The 17,882-nt window shown below is 45.6% G+C and overlaps 2 protein-coding genes across 4 annotated transcripts in view; one reads left to right on the top strand and one right to left on the bottom strand.

Moving 5' to 3' along the window:
- Positions 1-9,170, bottom strand: part of SLCO3A1 (solute carrier organic anion transporter family member 3A1) — a 319,167-nt gene extending 309,997 nt beyond the window's left edge. Inside the window, exon 1 of one of the 3 annotated variants that reach the window (XM_049707017.1) lies at positions 8,418-9,170. In XM_049707017.1, coding sequence (XP_049562974.1) covers positions 8,418-8,597 — 180 coding nt within the window. In that variant the 5' untranslated portion in view covers positions 8,598-9,170. The remainder of the gene's footprint in view (positions 1-8,417) is intronic. The other 2 variants (XM_004271674.2, XM_033431485.2) reach the window with 2 other exon arrangements.
- A 7,065-nt stretch (positions 9,171-16,235) lies between these two features.
- LOC117202030 (cytochrome b-c1 complex subunit 10-like) lies at positions 16,236-17,565 on the top strand. The gene has a single exon (XM_033431490.2). It carries the CDS (start codon positions 16,890-16,892, stop codon positions 17,058-17,060), a length of 171 nt encoding a protein of 56 aa, XP_033287381.1. The 5' UTR covers positions 16,236-16,889; the 3' UTR covers positions 17,061-17,565.
- Positions 17,566-17,882: the final 317 nt, after the last annotated feature.

The following is a 17,882-nucleotide window of genomic DNA, read 5'->3' as shown; positions in this document are numbered from 1 at the left end:
CGTCTGCTGTGCCAAGGTCAACCAGCAGGGTTATGCCATTATTGTTAAAGCAACTATTGAACACTGCACTCTATGAGCAGCACTCTTTCACGTGTCCTTGTATTTAAATCTCTCAACCATCTATATAAGACAGGCTCTATCAGCAACCTCACTTTTCCAATAAGAATACTGAGGCTCAGGTAAGTCAAGTCATCGGAAGCACGTAAGGAACAGGTCCAGGCTCAAACCTAGGTCTTTCTGACTCTACGTCCAACACTCTCTTCCCTGCCTCTCAGCTGCCTACAAACCTAGAAGACCTACCCAGTCTTCTCCACCCTGTGGCCACAGACCAGAGCAAAGATCCTGAGGGCCTCCCAAAGAGAAGCCTCAGCACACCTGTCCTCCCAGCCGTCTGTGTGCTGTCCCTTCTCTACCCACCTCAAAGTACCCACTGACTGTAAATGGTCAGCAGAATTATTACTAGAGTGGGCTCCTCTCCCGCGTGACTGGTAATTTTTTTTTTTTTCTTTTTGCGATACGCGGGCCTCTCACCGCCGCGGCCTCTTTCGCTGCGGAGCACAGGCTCCGGACGCGCAAGCCCAGCGGCCGTGGCACACGGGCCCAGCCGCTCCACGGCACGTGGGATCCTCCCAGACCGGGGCACGAACCCGCGTCCCTGCATCGGCAGGCGGACTCCCAACCACTGCGCCAGTGACTGGTAATTTTTATAACATCTCTAAGATGAAATGGATTGCTGTATTTATAACAAGGGAACAAGCAGAATTAGCAACTTATTTATTAGTACTTCTTGCTTTTAAAAACTTTTCACCTCCCAGACAAAATGCACAGCAAATTAGGAAATGATTTGAATGTACAATTCACTAAACCAAGACCAAAGCTTGATGGAAATAATTTTATTTCTCATTGGTTGGGGCTACATAGTTCTTATGTAAATATGTATAACCATGTTATTGTTATTAATAATAATAGCTAGTATTTATCGAGTACTCACCACATGTGAGTATCAAAGTGCTTTAGATATACCGACTCAGTTAACCCTCACAGAAACACTATGAGTTTTAAAATTAAATACCAAGGCACAGAGAGGTTAAGTAATCAGCCCAAGCTCACAGAGCCGGCAAGAGGAGGACACAGGAATGAATCCTGGGTCTTCTGATGCTCATCTAATAAGTCACAGCTGCCATGGGTGCTTGCTGTTCTCCACCTGGGAATTTTAACCATTAACTTAGAGCTCCAATCATTAAGCAATACTGCATCTCATATAAACACCTAAGCACTTAGATCATATCAAATACAAGTGTCTTAGAACCACATCAATTCACTTATCCTATGAACCGAAGTCACTGATTTCACTTTTCTTCCTGTGTATCATCTATTTTGCAGACAGAGAAACAGAAAGCAAAACTAATTAAAAGAACAAGGGTGCTATTGTCCTGGCCTACAAATTACCAACGGCATTTCTGAGAGGGAATAAAATACAGGTGACGATTCTTCACCTGTAGACTGGGTTCTAAATCCACATGGGGGACTTTCCTGGTGGTCCAGTGGTCAAGACTCCACGCTCCCACTGCAGGGGGCTCGGGTTCGATCCCTGGTCAGGGAACTAATATCCCACATGCCGTCAAGGTGCAGCCAAAAAAAATTTTTTTTAAGTTTAAAAAATGAAATAAAATAAATCCACATGGGAACCATATAATCAGAATTACCACTGAATGTCCCTTAACCGCCCCCCCCCCACAAAAGGACAACATACTATATTTGGTGAATGTAACTCTTTACAAGAACATGTATGTAAACAGATAATGCACACAAATGCAAAGAATATAACAGGGAACCTGTATGACAAAATACAGGCGAGTAAAGTGATAAGTATTTTGACTCTACTTCACAGGAACATGGTTATTCAGTGGTGTGTGCAGTTAAATCTGTGCAAGTTAAACGTGTTTGTTGGGCTTCCCTGGTGGCGCAGTGGTTGGGAGTCCGCCTGCTGATGAAAGGGACACGGGTTCGTGCCCCGGTCCAGGAAGATCCCACATGCCGCGGAGCGGCTGGGCCCGTGAGCCATGGCCGCTGAGCCTGCGCGTCCGGAGCCTGTGCTCCGCAACGGGAGAGGCCACAGCAGTGAGAGGCCCACATACCGCAAAAAAAAACACACAAAAAAAACATGTTTGTTAAGTTGGAAGTAAGGTACTGGAGAAATGCTGCTGGTGCAGTCTAATTCTCCACCGCAGCAAGGGCTCAGCACCTCGTACACACTCACCTGCCCAGTCACTTGGTGGGCCCTGACCCCCAGAATCCAAGGACCATGGGCAGTTCAGCATGAGTCCCTGTGGCTCCCACAACCTCTGTAGGAGGCCTGGCACAGACGCTGAAACCAATGCCAACTTCTGCTCTCTCTCTGCAACCAGCCAATAACATTCACAGATATTTTTCTCTTTCCCAGGCCTACTTCTATAGGAAAGGCAGCTGTATCCTCATCGATTTTGCGACATTACACTTACTCATTCCTGGCCAGTCTACTAAGTGAACCTGGTCCCTGGACAAGGCAGCACCCCCAAGCTTGCTTTAATAAGATGCGCAAGAGAAAGTCACAGAGACCCTCTTGCTCAGGTGGCCTTGGTAACTAGAGGAAACTTCTGCAGCCTCATAGAGAACAACACCATTCAGGCAGCCCGCAAGAAGATGAGTTTAAATGCTGAGCGGTTGATTAGCAAGGCAGGGCCGCTGTGGAGAGGCCTCTGGGCCACCCTTTTTGTAAGGTATCTAAATTTGAAATGGGGAGAGTTACCCAGTTCAGGAAAGAGCCCTTGCTCACTTCACAACTAATTCCATTTCTTCGACTGCTAAACACACAAGAGGAAACCTCCACAGAAACTGAGGTATGTACACAAAGCCGGTTGAAAGGAATTTTCAGAAACAATTTTTTTTCCCTAAATGATTATTAGCTAAACATTTTCAACTAAGCTGTAAGAAAAAAAAATATCAGGGTAATTTTATTTCTTCCTACCTGGGGCTATATAGTAATTATGCAAATGGCAGGGAATCTGTCACTTTGAGTAACCATAAGTGTGTAAAATAATTTGATTAAAGAAAATACAGTTGCCTTAGGCATCATACTAATTTGACAAGGGCTTTAAAAATGTCTCTCAGCTGTCTGCTTCTGGGTTAGATATGCAAAAGAAAAACAAAAAAACATCTTCAAAATGATGCTTCTTTAGGAAAAAAACAGAAAAGGAACAAATCCAGCTGTTTCACCTCAGCCATTAATTGCAAGCCCACTGAATGTTCTCAAGCCTAGAAACAGAGTGACTACAAAGCAGTGAGATGGAACCTTGTTGACACAGTCATTCGTCTCCTTACATTGTCACCAAAACCTCAGACTTCATTTTTACATAACTCTAAATAGAGTGAAGGAAGTCAAAGACAAATACCATATAATATCGCTTATACTTGGACTCTTAAAAAAAAAAGATACAAATGAACTTATACAAAACAGAGTCTCAAAGACATGGAAAACAAACTTATGGTTACCAAAGGGAAATGGGGTGGGGTGGGGATAAATTAGGAAGTTGGGATTAACATATACACACTGCTGTATAAAAAATAGATAAACAACAAGGATCTACTGTAAGGCACAGTCAACTATACTCAATATTTTGTAATACCTATAAGGGAAAAAATCTGAAAAAATATATATGTATGTATAACATATATATGTATAACTGAATCACTATGCTGTACACCTGAAACTATACTTCAGTTAAAAATAAACTATTTTAGGGCTTCCCTGGTGGCGCAGTGGTTGAGAGTCTGCCTGCCGATGCAGCGGACACGGGTTCGAGCCCTGGTCCGGGAAGATCCCATATGCCGCACAGCAACTGGGCCCGTGAGCCACAACTACTGAGCCTGCGCGTCTGGAGCCTGTGCTCCGCAGCAAGAGAGGCCACAATAGTGAGAGGCCCGTGCACTGCGATGAAGAGTGGCCCCCTCTTGCCACAACTAGAGAAAGCCCTCGCACAGAAACGAAGACCCAACACAGCCAAAAATAAATAAATAAATAAAATAAACTATTTTAATAACTATAAAAGCTAGACTATACTTCAATAAACTATACTTCAATAAAAAATAAACTATTTATTTTAATAAATAGTAAATCAACTATACTTCAATAAAAAAATAAACTTTATTTTAATAACAATCTGCAAAAAAAAAAAGATAGGGACATGCCCATTCCTGGTTCATAAGAACCTCCTGTGTGCCCCACCCAGAGACTAAACTGGCCTTTTTAAGTTTTCATCCTGAGGAAATTCAAATGTGTTTGCAATTGAGCCTCTTCCACAACAGCGCAGAGGTGCCCGAGGGCTTAATTTCCTGCACACATCCTTATCACCTCCAGTCCTCACTCATTTGAGAACACACACAAACCTCTATAGGAAGGGCTACCCTCAGTGAATGGCCTGGAATATCTCAGTGGGTCTCCCCCAAACACCAAGTGCACACAAAACAACTTTCTCTCTGTGCAGTTCCCATATGCCTGTGCCTTCTCCAAACAGCCCAAGACTTAAGCAGGTGTTACATCCTTGCAAGTAGGTCAGGGCAGACTGGAGCCACCAGAAGCAACGACCCGAGTAGAGGAAAATTAAATTGCATTCTCTCTTCTGCACACAGTGACGATCAAACTGAATGGGTCCCTCTTATTATTTTTTTTAATATTTATTTATTTAGTTTGGCTGCACTGGGTCTTCATTGCAGCACACGGGATCTTCGTTGTGGCATGTTTTAGTTGCAGCATGTGGGCTCTTAGTTGCGGCATGTGAACTCTTAGTTGCAGCAGGCATGTGGGATCTAGTTCCCTGACGAGGTTTCGAACCTGGGCCCCCTGCACTGGGAGCGTGGAGTCTTACCCACGGGACCACCAGGGAAGTCCTGGTCCCTCTTCTTAGGCAGAAAAAAATATTTCCTAGCCAGTCAGGCAGTTTAAGTGACTACAAGAGACCATCCCTGTGACTGTTGTCTGTGACTATTGTCTTATCTGAAGCATGATTTCCAGTTAAAACACTGGCAAGGGTAAGAGATTTCAGAATCCACAGCTGGCCCAGGTTGCACCCGGGTCACCTTATCTATATTATCATCATCATCGAGTTTAGGCATCAGGATCAAAGTCCTTCTGTATTTCCCCAGGAGACCCCAGCACCCAGGCCAAAAGTTGCCGGACCCCTGCCTAGCTTAACAATTGGTGGCTATCTCCAATATAGATCTAACTTGAGTTTGGGCGGGTTCTTGAGGGAAAACAGACACACACACAGACACAGACAGACAGACAGACAGACACACACACACACACACACACACACACACACACAGAGTCCAGCTTTTCAAAGTTGCTTCTCAAATCACAGGCAACTTCTAATTCAGGTCTGCAGTTGGGCAGCTTATACCAGTGTCAGCAAAGACACTAGATAATCTGTCTTTTCAGAAAGAAAACGGAGCAATGAAATGAAGCCTCCTAATATTAAAACAATGGCACCTGGAAAGACGAAATAATAAGGTAGCTACTACGGGGACTTGGGACTCAAATAGGAAGTAATGTCATAGGCAGAGAATTTGCAATCTCCCTTCTCTCCCTGAAAGTAAGCAGTGTTGGCAGGGCCCCAAGGTGTGCCCTTCATCAGGTATCTGAAAATGCTTCCTCAGAGGGGCAGGCTGATTGCCAGTGTAAAGATCCCATATAACACACCTTGCACATGGACCTTGTGTGTGTGATGGCCTACAAACACAGGTTCTCAGGTTTCCTAAGAAAGCCACCATGAATGGAGAAAGTTGCCTTTCCTGGGAACATCCTGCAATGTTTCATTCTCAAATTAGCCATAAAGAAGTCTCACATCACTGAAGAAGCAACAAACTTTTAATTCTACCTCCCAAATAAAAGATGAAGAGAAAATTCCCAAGCGGCCCAAAAGAGCAAAACCCATGGCAAGCTGCTTCAGTCAACCCTGACAAGCAAACTGTTTTCATGAGGTTCAGACGGCAGTGGAGAGCCAAGAGCAGCGGAGTAAGGCAGAGACCTGAGCACCTGATGCCTCCACTCTAAGTAATAACAATGCATTCAATTTCCTAAGCCCGTCCTCTCCTAGGCCTCCATCTGCTTTCTGCCAGTCACCTGTTGACTCCAGTTACCCTACCCCTCAAACCAGGCTCTCCATTAGCCCAGGCGGGAAATGCCGGGAGATCCCCACCAGGTGGACTCAATTCCTCCTCTGCCTGCCACTCAGCCATTCTGGGATCAGAGTCCACTTCCTATCTCCTGGGGCCAGCCCTGCCTGTAACATCCACCAGCCCTCTACTTCTTAACTTTCTAAAGGGGCTTCGGCCACTCATCTGATCGAAGCCCAGATTCCTTTCCTTCCAAAATCCTTAAATCATTGCAAGCTAAAACCGAGCCCATGCCTTATCATTCATGGTGTGAAAAGTTCTGATGGCGTTTGTTTGGTTTTTTTAAGAAGTAAAACCTTTTATTTGTAAATGGTGATCTTCCAAATCTGTGTCCACAAATTCCAAAACCCATAACACTCTGTATACTTCAAGAAATTCAATTTTTGCCAACATTAGATACTATAATACAGAACATGAATAACCCACTCTATTGAACAAAATTGGTTTGAGGCAAAAACTTAAAAACTGGAGGCAGCTGTTGATGAACAAACACAGCCCCGGTTAGGTACCACATACTTTGCATATGCTACAGTACAAACCTACATGTATTTTTATTACTGTGCATTTGCATCTTAGTAATACATGTCTCTATTTTAATATTTTAATGGTCAAATTCCCTCCAAGGACACTCTGATACACTGACCCACCCCCCAAGACACGGTCATCCCCTAATTCCAAAACTCCGAAGGCCACAGGTACTGTCTGCAACTAAGTACTCCAACTACAAGTGCATTTTATAAAACAAAAATCTAAACAGAAATGAAAATGTGCTTTTGGCTACAGGATTCACCGGCAGCATGCATGTCATGGATGCAGCCAGTAACAGGGATTTAAATGCCTCTCACCTGACAAGGAGCAAAGAAAATGCATTTGATTTTCAGAAACCCTGTGAGCCTGTCACCCCGGGAACCGAGCTGAATTTGAACATCCCTCTCTTGTAACCACATAACTGACTTTATCCCACACCAAGAGACCAAGCCTGGTTGTACTTCCCCGACAGCAAGTCCTAATTCTTAGGAGGCTGTTTATGAATGGTACAGGGCACCCAGCAACTGGCCCTCATTAACTGCACCCCAAGGCCAGGAAGAAGGGATTAATGGTACCATCGGAAAGAGCATGGTTCTATCTCAGGATGTAGTTCTCCAACAGCCAAAACCTTGTCCAATTCTATCTCCATCAAACTTGCTCACTAACACTCAAAATCTATGACATTTGATTTCAGTTTCAGGTCAGTAGCCAAGTAATGTCTTAACACTATACACTCTGAAAAATCCTGCTTAGTCAGGACCGTACTTGGGTCTGGAAGTGCATTCTCTTAAACCCAAGTTGGGACCACCTGCGCGGGGCAGGAGACAGCGGGTATAGTAGGTATTTGACTGCTGAGTCATTACAAGCTGTTTCCTCTGGTATGTTATGCACCCCTAACCATTTGAACATTAAAATCCCCCCTCAGAAAGCAAATGAAATCGATGTACCTTGTGCACAATGATGCAATACCCCCTTGGGAACGAGAGACCACGGTGGGGAATTGAGGTCTAAGAGTGGGTAGCAAAAACTACACAAACTCACAGCTGCTCTCCAGGTATCGTAACTTTATCCCAGACGCTGAGAGATGGCTAACGGATACGCAGTGGGAATATTCGCCCTGCAGCCCCGGCTCGGATCAGGGCCCCACTTGGGCGCATTTTACTCTAAACTGTTAAATCCCTCCGTAATTGGTGGATGGAGAAAGCTACCGGAGAAAATGATGCATAATGGATTTGTTCTCCCGGAGGATGGAATGCAGAGTCGAGGACGCAAGAGGCTAACGGGCTTTTCTTTCCATGTGCCGGTCACCTGAAAACCGCGATGCTTTCCTCTGCAGGGGCGCTCCTGAACTTACCCTCTGGCTGTGCTTTGGCGGGAGAGGGATAGTTTCACGCCCACCTGCCCGCTGCCTCTCCAACCCGGGTCCCCCCCCAGCCCCCGCCGGCCGCGCGAGCAGCTGCGGGCATCAGCGGTCCCGCCGGCTCCCGGTTCGCTCAGCAGCCCGGGCCGGCAGCTCCCCCGGCGGCCGCCTCTGCACCACTAGCCAACCTCCACGCCGGGCGGAGGTCATGCCCGCCTGCCCCCGGCGCCCGGGCTGCCCCCTCCTCCTGTCAGCTGAACACCCAGGAGCCGCGCTGGGGAAGGGGCCCCGCGGTGGAGTTGGCACGGGGACTCACCAGGTAGGCGCCCACCGTGCCCTGCGCCAGCATCAGGGCGCACTCGGACACGAGGAAGATCTTGATGTTGGAGAAGCAGGACACCTTCTTTTTCTTCTTCTTGTTTCTCTGCGCCTCGTCCCCCTGCAGCTCGCCGCTCCGGCCGCCGCCCGACGAGCCGCCCGGCTTCTTCCCCTGCATCCTTCCCCCGCCGCCGCCGCCGCCGCTTTCCCGCTTGCCCCGGGTGTCGGGGCCGCTGCTGGGCGGAGGTGCGCGCGGCGAGGCTGCGTGCTGTCCCCGCCCCGGGCCCGCGGCGGCCACCCCCGTCCTGCCGGGGCTAGAAGGGTGGAAGGCACGGCTCCTCGCAGCCGCCGCCGCCGCCGCCGCCGCCGCGCTCGCCCCCTTCCTCCTCCTTCTCCTCCTCCTCCGCCCTCCCCTCGCCTCCTCCTCCGGCTAGGGCTGTGCCAATCACAGGGGCTCCTCGCGCCGCCCGCCGCCGCCGCCTCGCCGCCGGCGGCTGCCCGCCGCTGCCCTCGCCCAGTTCCCGTCGCCCGCGGGCCGCGCCTGCCCTCGCCTCCCCTTCTACCGCGAGGCCCGGGCCTCGATCGCCTCTGCGCGCCCCCGCCGCGCCGCTCCTCGCCGCCCGTGTGCCCCGGGGCAGGTGCGAGGGTACCGGCCTGGGGCGCCAAGCTCTGCCCCTTGGCCGAGGCTGGAAGCGTCCCGCTGCCCGAAGGACGCGGCAGAGGGGGAGTCCCTGCGGAGTAAGGGAGGGGGTGCCCCAGAGGGAGGAAGGCCGTACCCAGCCCCTAGATGGCGCTGCGGGGCTCGGGGCGTCGCCTTGGACACTGGGTGGTATTGCAGGAGGAACTCCGACCGCGGAGATGGGGTGCGGAGGCGACCCTGTGGGGCGGGGACCTAGAGCTCCGGCGTCGGGGCGCTAGACCCGAGGGGAGGAGAGGTTTCTAGGAAGAGAGAGAAGACTTGAGTACCCAGGAAAGGGTTGGCGCGCTCCCTTCCCCTCCGCCCGGGTATTTCTGGGGACGGATGTTGCGCTCTGGGGCTTGGGGAGGTGCCAGAGGTCAGAGCTGCTCGAGGCTTCTACAGCCTGCTGGCCTCTGCTCCTGCTCTTCTAGGCCTCTGGGTGTGCCTAAAAGGCCCCAGACCAAAAGGAAAGTTCCATTAACCCGTCGGGAGCCGTACAGAGTATCAAGTGCCCCCAGCCACGGTGTCTAGGCGGCTGCAGGGTCGCAGCGACCCCAGCAGAGGGCCTTGTGCAGCCCGCCATCTGCCTGGAGGCCATCCTCGAAATTGATGTAGCCGCGCAGTTGGAGCCAGCAAGAAGAGATTAGCCACAGGCCTGCCTTGGTCCCCACCTCTCCCCTAGCTTTGTGGCCCGGGCCACCTTCCTTGGCCTTGGCCTGAATGCCCAGGCCCCGTGGCAGCCGCTCTTTATAATCATTACCAGGAGTTTGTGCCACAAGGCACTACCGACAGGATCTGCTAGTCCGCAGACAGCTTTCGGAAGCTCAGAGAAGCCTGGAAAGGACTGGACAAGTACCAGGAAGCACTCAGCATCTTCCACTTGGTCCAGTGGGGGCTTAACCAATCATTTGAAAAGCCTTTCCTTAATAGTCATGTTTAAGAAAATGATCCACTCTCCTAGGCACCTGTGTACCAAGGCAGGCTTAAATCTGAAATTGAAGAGTAATTAACACTTTCATAATTTTTGCTTACTCCCAAAGAAGTTGAACGAGAACGCATAGTGTAATGGTAGGGGGTGTTGTCTTGCCATACCATCTAAATATAAACGGCTGCATCCTCCTGTGGTTCCACACATGATCTCACCTAGGCTTGGTGTCCCTTTCAGATGCTCCCCTCCCCTTGTCTGGGCTGTCTCCTATGTGAATTGGCTTCCACCACAGAGGTCTTTTTCCATTTTCCCCAATTCCTGTCATTATTGGCTATACCATTCCCCAAGAGTTAATCACCTTACTGCAGCCCCTCCCTTACTCCCTACACCCTCCCCTCACTCATAGCCAACTTTTCTATGGGATCTTTCCTCTTACGCCCTTGGTCCTCTCCATCACTCTGGCATCATGAGAGCGCCTCATCACTTTTTCCTGAGAAGACCCTTGAGGAGGGTCTGAGAAGACTCACTTTTTCCTGAGAAGCTCCCTTCCCTGCCTCCAAAACTGTGAGCTACAAAGCTGAGCTAAGACTGTTTACTTGTTTCTGAACAGTGGTCCTGTCGCTATTGAAACAGCTTCCAAAGTGCGGTATAGTCTTCGAGTTTTATTTACATACCTTGTTATAACAAGAGCTAATGTTTGTTGTGTGCTGACTCTGGCCAAGCACCGTTTGTTCTAAGTGCTTCACCCACATTTACAACTTAACCCATACAACCATCCTCTAAACTAGACACTCTTATTAGCGCTGTTTTACCAATAAGAAACCAGGCCCAAAAATGTTAACTAAACTTACCAATGTCACACATATCCAGTAAATGGCAGGGCCAGCCTTTGAAACCAAGGTGTCTGCTATCACAGCCCCAGTTCTGAACTCCCTATATATTATCTTGCTTATCACCCAGTGGTCTGTCTCTCGGGGAGGATGGCACTCATATTGTTCCTATTTTATAAATGGAGACTCAAAGATGTAGAATGACTAGCCCGGTGTCACACAGCTCAAAAGGGACAGGACTTGGATGCAATTCCAGCTCTCTTTGTCTATACTACATTGCCTCAGGTACAGACCAAAAAGGGGGACAAGCTTTTTTCAGCTTCAACCATTTATTTCACGTAAAATTTAACTGTCTTTAGAGAACTCAAACCCTTTTGCTGTCAGAGAGAGGATTCTGGATTAGGGTTGTAGATTCCTCCTATTATTTATGGTACACAGCCATGAAAATAATTCAGTGCCTGAAGCCTTAAGAATAATCAAAGTCGGCCTGAAGGCAACCAGGCATTAGCCTCATGACAGTCAGAAAGAAGGAATTTAACAGGTTCAATTCTCTTCCTTCCTGCTCATCCTTTGTTTACCTGTACATGAGGGTTCCAGGAATAACGAGCTGGGTTTATGAGCAGCAGGTGCTTCTGCCTGGCTCCTCTCCTATGCAGACAGAGGCAGCAGCAGAAAAATAGTAACTGTCTTCATATCTGTACAACACGTGACTGCTGATAGAGTGCTCTGATGTCCTGTGTCTCACTCAACTCTCACAACAGGGAGAGCAGATCTTATTAACCCCATTTTACTCATAAAGAAAGAGCAGCAAGTGGCTTTTTGGAGGTCACAGCTAGCTAGTGTCAGGAATTAAAACCTGCATTTTCCACCCCAAACTGGGGGAGCACCTAGGAGAAGGAGGAAGGAGATGAAGAAAGAGTTTAGGCCTCCCATGATCTGGGGTGCCCCCTCCAACCAGCCTCTGTAATGGACAGTTGATGATCATGTAATGAGCAAGGCCAACACGAGCTTAAACCCCACCCACCAACTGGGCGACCTTGAATGTTGCCTTGGAGAATTGGTTTAGCCACCATTTCTAGGCTGGAAGCTTTTTCATTCCTCTATCCCTCTAGTGGTGGATGATGGGTTTAGAACTGGTCAGTATGAATGACTGTAGAACCCTTGGAATTATTTTAGTCTCTCAACTACTTTTCTGGGCTAGGTGACTTTTCTAAGTTAGATGAAAATATTGCTAGCTGAGGCTCTGGTTCCATGAGTCCTTACTTTGCTGACTATTAGAAGTATTCCAAACATTGAGATGCTGCAATGTACTCAGGAAATCTGAAGCATAAAGAAGATTGGGTGACATGGGAAGATAAACTGGCTTTTGATCCTAAAATATTAATAAACTGTATGTGTATGCTTAGTGCTTAAGATTTGGAGAGCTTTATCTCCCTTACTTTAAAAAGGACCATCAATTCATTTCTGTAGGAGAGAAGTGGGTTAACTTCATGGACGTGGAAAAAAAAATGACAATGTCTTCCACTGTTACTGGGCTGTGTCAGGATTTCACAGCAAGCAGCCTCAATGTAATTCCACACAAGGAGAAACTGTTGTCCAAGTAATTCACATGAACCATCTTTTGCCAGCTTCAGTTTTGTTCACAGGCAAATACAAAGTCGAAAAATAAATGCAAAGAATGATTTCTGATTGTCACTGGAGTGCAAAATAGATGCTTAGATCCTCACCCTATGGATGGATTTTTCTTTTCTTTTCCTGAAAATACACCAATCATGTACTGTGTTCAACCAAAGATAGAATTGGGGCTGGGCTAACTTCTCTGGCTTGAAACAAATATTTGGGCTGAGTTGAAGCTTATTTCCTCTTCCTCAGGGTTTTTCTCCCCCTCGCCCACCTCCACTTTCCAATTAGCCTGATCCATATGCCTTTCTACCATATAGCCTGCATTTGCTGCTTTCTATAATCTTAGTTCTATATTTTTAATTATATGTCTTAATTTGAATATATCCTAAAACTCAGCAAAGAAGTTAAAAGGGTAAACATCAATTTGGATGCAATTTAAAAAAGGATGAATCCAAAATCCAAGTGGAGAAACAGAAGAAAAAAAACTAATGAAAATTGAAGAATAGGTATGAGAAAACTTGGTTTTTAGAAATGGGTTATATTTATGGAAAATGAGTTTTGAGATAAAGGAGAAGGAGTAAAACAAACATGTACCAATATTAGTGTATTTGGGTAGCTCATCATTTGCTACAGTCTATTGTTATTTATGTAAATAGAATGTGTTTATCCAAATAGACTGCTAGCTTCTTAAGGGTAGAGAGAGTATCTTACTTTAAAAATTAAGGAGTATTTGTCCTGCTCAGGGTCTAACAGGCCTCCTGCCAAGAAGCTTGGTACTTCTGATTAGGACAGGAAAACGACCCAGAAGGGGTCCAGGTTCATAGAAAACTTCCTTCCAGGCACTCTCCCCAGGGATCCACTTCTCCGCCCCAGCCGCAACTGTGCACACCCTTCTTGCAGCAGGCCTCGTCCCCGTCAGCCCCTTTCACTGACATCATACTTTTACTTTTCTCTCTCAGAAAAAGGGAAGATCCCAGCTTTGCTCCCAGTCTCTGAAAAATGCACTCCAACCTTTGTATTTTAAGGATGGGTACTGACAGCAACTGTGGGCACATGAAATTAGCCAGCACTGAAAGTGTTTGGGGGGCCCCAGAGCATCTCCAGCCAAGGAAGGTGGAGACTTAGAGGTTAATATCATGTCAAGAGTTTCATGGGTTCCAAGGCTGGCAGAAAGTGGCCATAGCTGTCTGCCTTCCTGAGGGGAAGTGGGCTCCAGGCCTGTGTACCCTTGGCAGGCATGGTGCAATGCAATGCATTAACTCTCTGATTGATCTAAAAGATAAGGAATTCCTGGAGAGTATATATGAAGACAATGAAAGAAAATCCACAAGGTGCATTGTGCCACTGAACCCTAAATCAAGTGTACGGTAAGTCCCCTACATATGAACCTTCAAGTTGCGGACTTTCAAAGATGCAAATGTGCCTTCACATGTGCCTTCACATGTCCGATCACATAAGGTGTGAGTGAAATTGCCCCTCGCCTCTTATTGCTGACGATCCTTCAGCTCTATCATCTCCCACCTCCTCTCCCACCTCCAGTCAGTAACTCTTCTTGCCTATTCACTTGATGCCATCCCTGTATGCCAACTGTTGTACTGTACTACTGTACTTTTCAAGGTACTGTAGTGTAAGACTTAAAATGTTTTCTTTACTTTTTGTGCTTGTTTGTTTTTTTATGTATTATTTGTGTGAAAAGTATTATAAACCTATTACAGTACAGTACTATATAGCCGATTGTGTTAGTTGGGTACCTAGGCTACCTTTGTTGGACTTGCGAACAGATTGGACTTACGAACGCACTCTCAGAATGGAACTTGTTCATATGTATAAAGGGTTCCTGGAGAGTATATACGAAGACCATGAAAGAAAATCCACAAGGTGCAGCATGCCACTGAATCTAGAGTATGAGTAATAGAGAAATCATATACAGAGGAAAGGGGAGGAGAACCCCTGCTCAGGTTATGGCCCTCCCCATATACTGCCTTCCAGTTCCTGCAGGCCTTCTCCTCCCCTATGGAATGATAGGTAGGGGGGTCTGAGGGTGTGACACACTGAACAAGAAGGCTGTCCAGTCTCTGTCTGCCTGTTGTGGGCTGATTGGTGCCCCGCTCCCCAAAATTTGTATGTTGAAGTCCTAGCCCCCATTACCTCAAAATGTGACTGTATTTGGAGACAGGGCCATTGAAGAGGTAATTAAAGTACAGTGAAGTCATATAGGTGGGCCCAAATCCAATAGGGCTAGTGTCTTTATAAGAAGATAAGAGAAGGACACAGAAAACACAGACAGAGGGGCAGCACCTGCAGGTCAAGGAGGGAGGCCTCAGAAGAAACCAAACCTGCTGATGCCTTGATCTCAGATCTTCCAGCTTCCAGAATTGGGAGGAAATAAATTTCTGTTGTTAAGCAACCCAGTCTGTGATATTTTGTTATGGCAGCCCTAGCAAGCTAATAAAATACCTTAACACTATCCCCAGCCCTTCACACTTACCCTGTACTGGCCATAATTAACTAAGTGTGGTTCCTTGCGCTCACCATGGTTTCTCCTCCTCGAAATTTTTGCACCTGCTCTTTCCTCTGCCCTTACCTCCCCTTTCTTCAGCTGGCTTACACCTACTAGTTCCTTAAGATCTACCTAAAGTGTCACCTCCTCCAAGAAACCTTTAAATACCCTTACCCTACTGCCCTCCCAACTCCCTCACTGCCTCCCTACCACTACATCCCCTTACCACCTAGGCCAGCCACTGCCCTAGCATTTCTCCCACTGTTGAGGACACTCACTGCACTTCTCCCTGTCTAGACTGATTAGTGTCTTTCATGTCCATATTTCTGCCCCCTGCAAGAGCCAGGACCAGAGTGGTCAGTAACTAGTATTGGGAAGAGAAAAAAAGTGAGTGAAAACACAAGAAAAAGTAATGCTTCCCCACCTGATGCTTCAGATTCTAGCTGAATTTGAAAAGGAAGTGGGACAGATAAGATGTGGATTCACGCAAACCAAAACTAAAGTTGTGGGATTGGAATCTGATTTTGAAGATCAGAATCAAAATTGCAGAAAACCCAAACAAATGATATAGAATCAAGCTAGAGAAGTTTTCTCTCAATGTAGAGAAAAGAAACAAAGATTACAAAAAAGATGAGAGAAAAGATGTGTGATTTGGTAGATCAAAAGTAAAGACTTAATATATGGATAAGAAGGACCCCCTCAAGGAAGATATAACCAGAGTAAATGATGTTGCTGCAATATTGAAGAAAAATAATGGAAGAAAAATTTTCAAGCTGAAAAAAGAGGTAGAATGCACAATTTAAAATAGCGTACAATTTCCAGGCAAAATTTGCCTGAAGAAAGATGCACAGTTCGATAAAATCTAGCAAATTTGTTTGAACATAAAGGATTTTTTTAAAAAATTCTATAAATATCCAGACAAAACATTAAAGTCACTTAACATCAAATGAAAACAGGCTGATTTGAGAATGTATCACATGACTGAATGCCAGATGAAAATGGAGCAAAGTCTAAATGGTATTAAGAGAAAATGCTTATGACTCAAGCTGAAATGTTAATTAATTTGCAAAGAAAAGAAAAAAGACATTCTTAGTTATTCTAATCAGGAACTCAAAAAAGATACCACCCATGCACTTTTCTTGAAAAGTTTATGGAAAGACAGGTTCGAATGGAACAACATATTAATTAAAGACAAAAACTAAAGAACAGCAAAAGTGGGTTCAAAAACATTGTGACAGTCTGAGCTAAATGTATAGAATTAAGTTTTAAAAAATTCTGTAAATAGAATATTGGTACAGATGGAAAGTTTTTGTTGTTGTTGTTACTTCTTAAAATAACTAAAAATAAAACTAATAATAAATAGGTTTATAATTCCAAATGATATTGCCAAAGAATGGAGGAAAGATGGGTATATGGGGAATTACAAGTGTACTAAATTCCTCATCTTATAGAAGAAGGAATCAAATTATTATATTATTCATGAATTTGATAATTAGAGAACCTATGTATTCAAATGTGATTTTGAAAAACCTAATTAGAAGAATTCATAATAGAATGTACACTTGTAAAAATGGGGAAAATAAAAACCAAGAAAAATTGTACTTTGGGAAGAAAACAGAATAACACAGTGGTTCAAATCAAGGTCTTTTGAGTCAGGGAAATCTGGTTTTTGAAAGTGGTTCTAGCATTTACTAATGTTGGTCTGGAAAATTTACTCACCTGCTCAGAGCCTCTCTTTTCCTAAAACTTGAATAACATGTACTTCACAGGGTAGTTGTGGGGATTATAGGAAATCTTTGTCTAAAGAAATTAGTCCAGTGCTTAGCCTAAGCATAAATCAAAAATAAAAATGAGTTGTTGGCACCCGAGCCAGTGGGGACTGGGTCACCCTGAGCTGGGATGGTGCTGAGATGCTGACCAGTTTCCTTGCCCTGCACTCCCAGGAACTGGTCAGAAACTGGATTTCCACTGTGGGCACATGGGGTGCGGTGGGCACTGTGGGGCTGCCGTGGTCCATCGACTGGTGGCTGATTCTGGACTGGGTGACCTACATCAAGGGCAAGTTTAAGAAGGATGATTAATTAAACTGACCCCCCCCCCCACAGGCCCCTCTGTTATCTGATGGTGCTGCCTCTTTCCATCTGCCTCTGGAACAGCCCACGCTCTCCGGACGGACCTCGAAGTTTAAAAAAAAAAAAAAACATGTTGATTGGTGTTGCTGTGCTTTTTGTCTTCATTATCACTTACAGTAAAGGATTGAGAATGCTTGAATCTCCCTGGTGCCCCACCTCAGGGAAGCTCTCCTAGCCCTGTTTCCTGAGCCCACTCCTCAGTTGTGTCTGATCTTTTAAAAATTTTTTGATTTGGCTCCTGTTCTAGATTTCTGATCGATTGCACAAACTTGACGTTTAGAATGTTCCTTTCTTTGTAAGATGAACTTGCCTATGACCAAGTGTGAGTTTGTCTGTTTTCATGCCTGCGGCTGTTTCTCATGTTAGTGTTCAAACTCGGGTCCTCTGAACCCTGCCTGAGCAAAACCCCCAGATATCCCACTGTTTATATGATTATCCAGGATGAGTAGATGGACAGTTATAACAATAAATTTAGATGATTTAACCTCATGTATTAGAATACTAAGACTTCAGGATTGGGTTAAGAAAAAATCCAACTGTGGCCTAATCATAAGAAATATATCCAAAAGAAAGGACACAAATAGATTAAAAATAAAAGAATGAATAAACATTTACTAGAAAAATAGAAATGAAGTAAAAATAAAGATATTATTATAAAATTCATACAAGAATGGATACAAGGCCAAAAAATATCAAATGAGTCAATGAGTGCATAAAAATGTGCAGTCTTCAATGATGATATCAAAGGAATATATATTTTATGCAGATATA

Source organism: Orcinus orca, chromosome 2, assembly GCF_937001465.1.
Source record: "Orcinus orca chromosome 2, mOrcOrc1.1, whole genome shotgun sequence".
Classification (NCBI taxonomy): domain Eukaryota; kingdom Metazoa; phylum Chordata; class Mammalia; order Artiodactyla; family Delphinidae; genus Orcinus; species Orcinus orca.
This window is presented reverse-complemented; position numbering and strand designations above follow the sequence as displayed.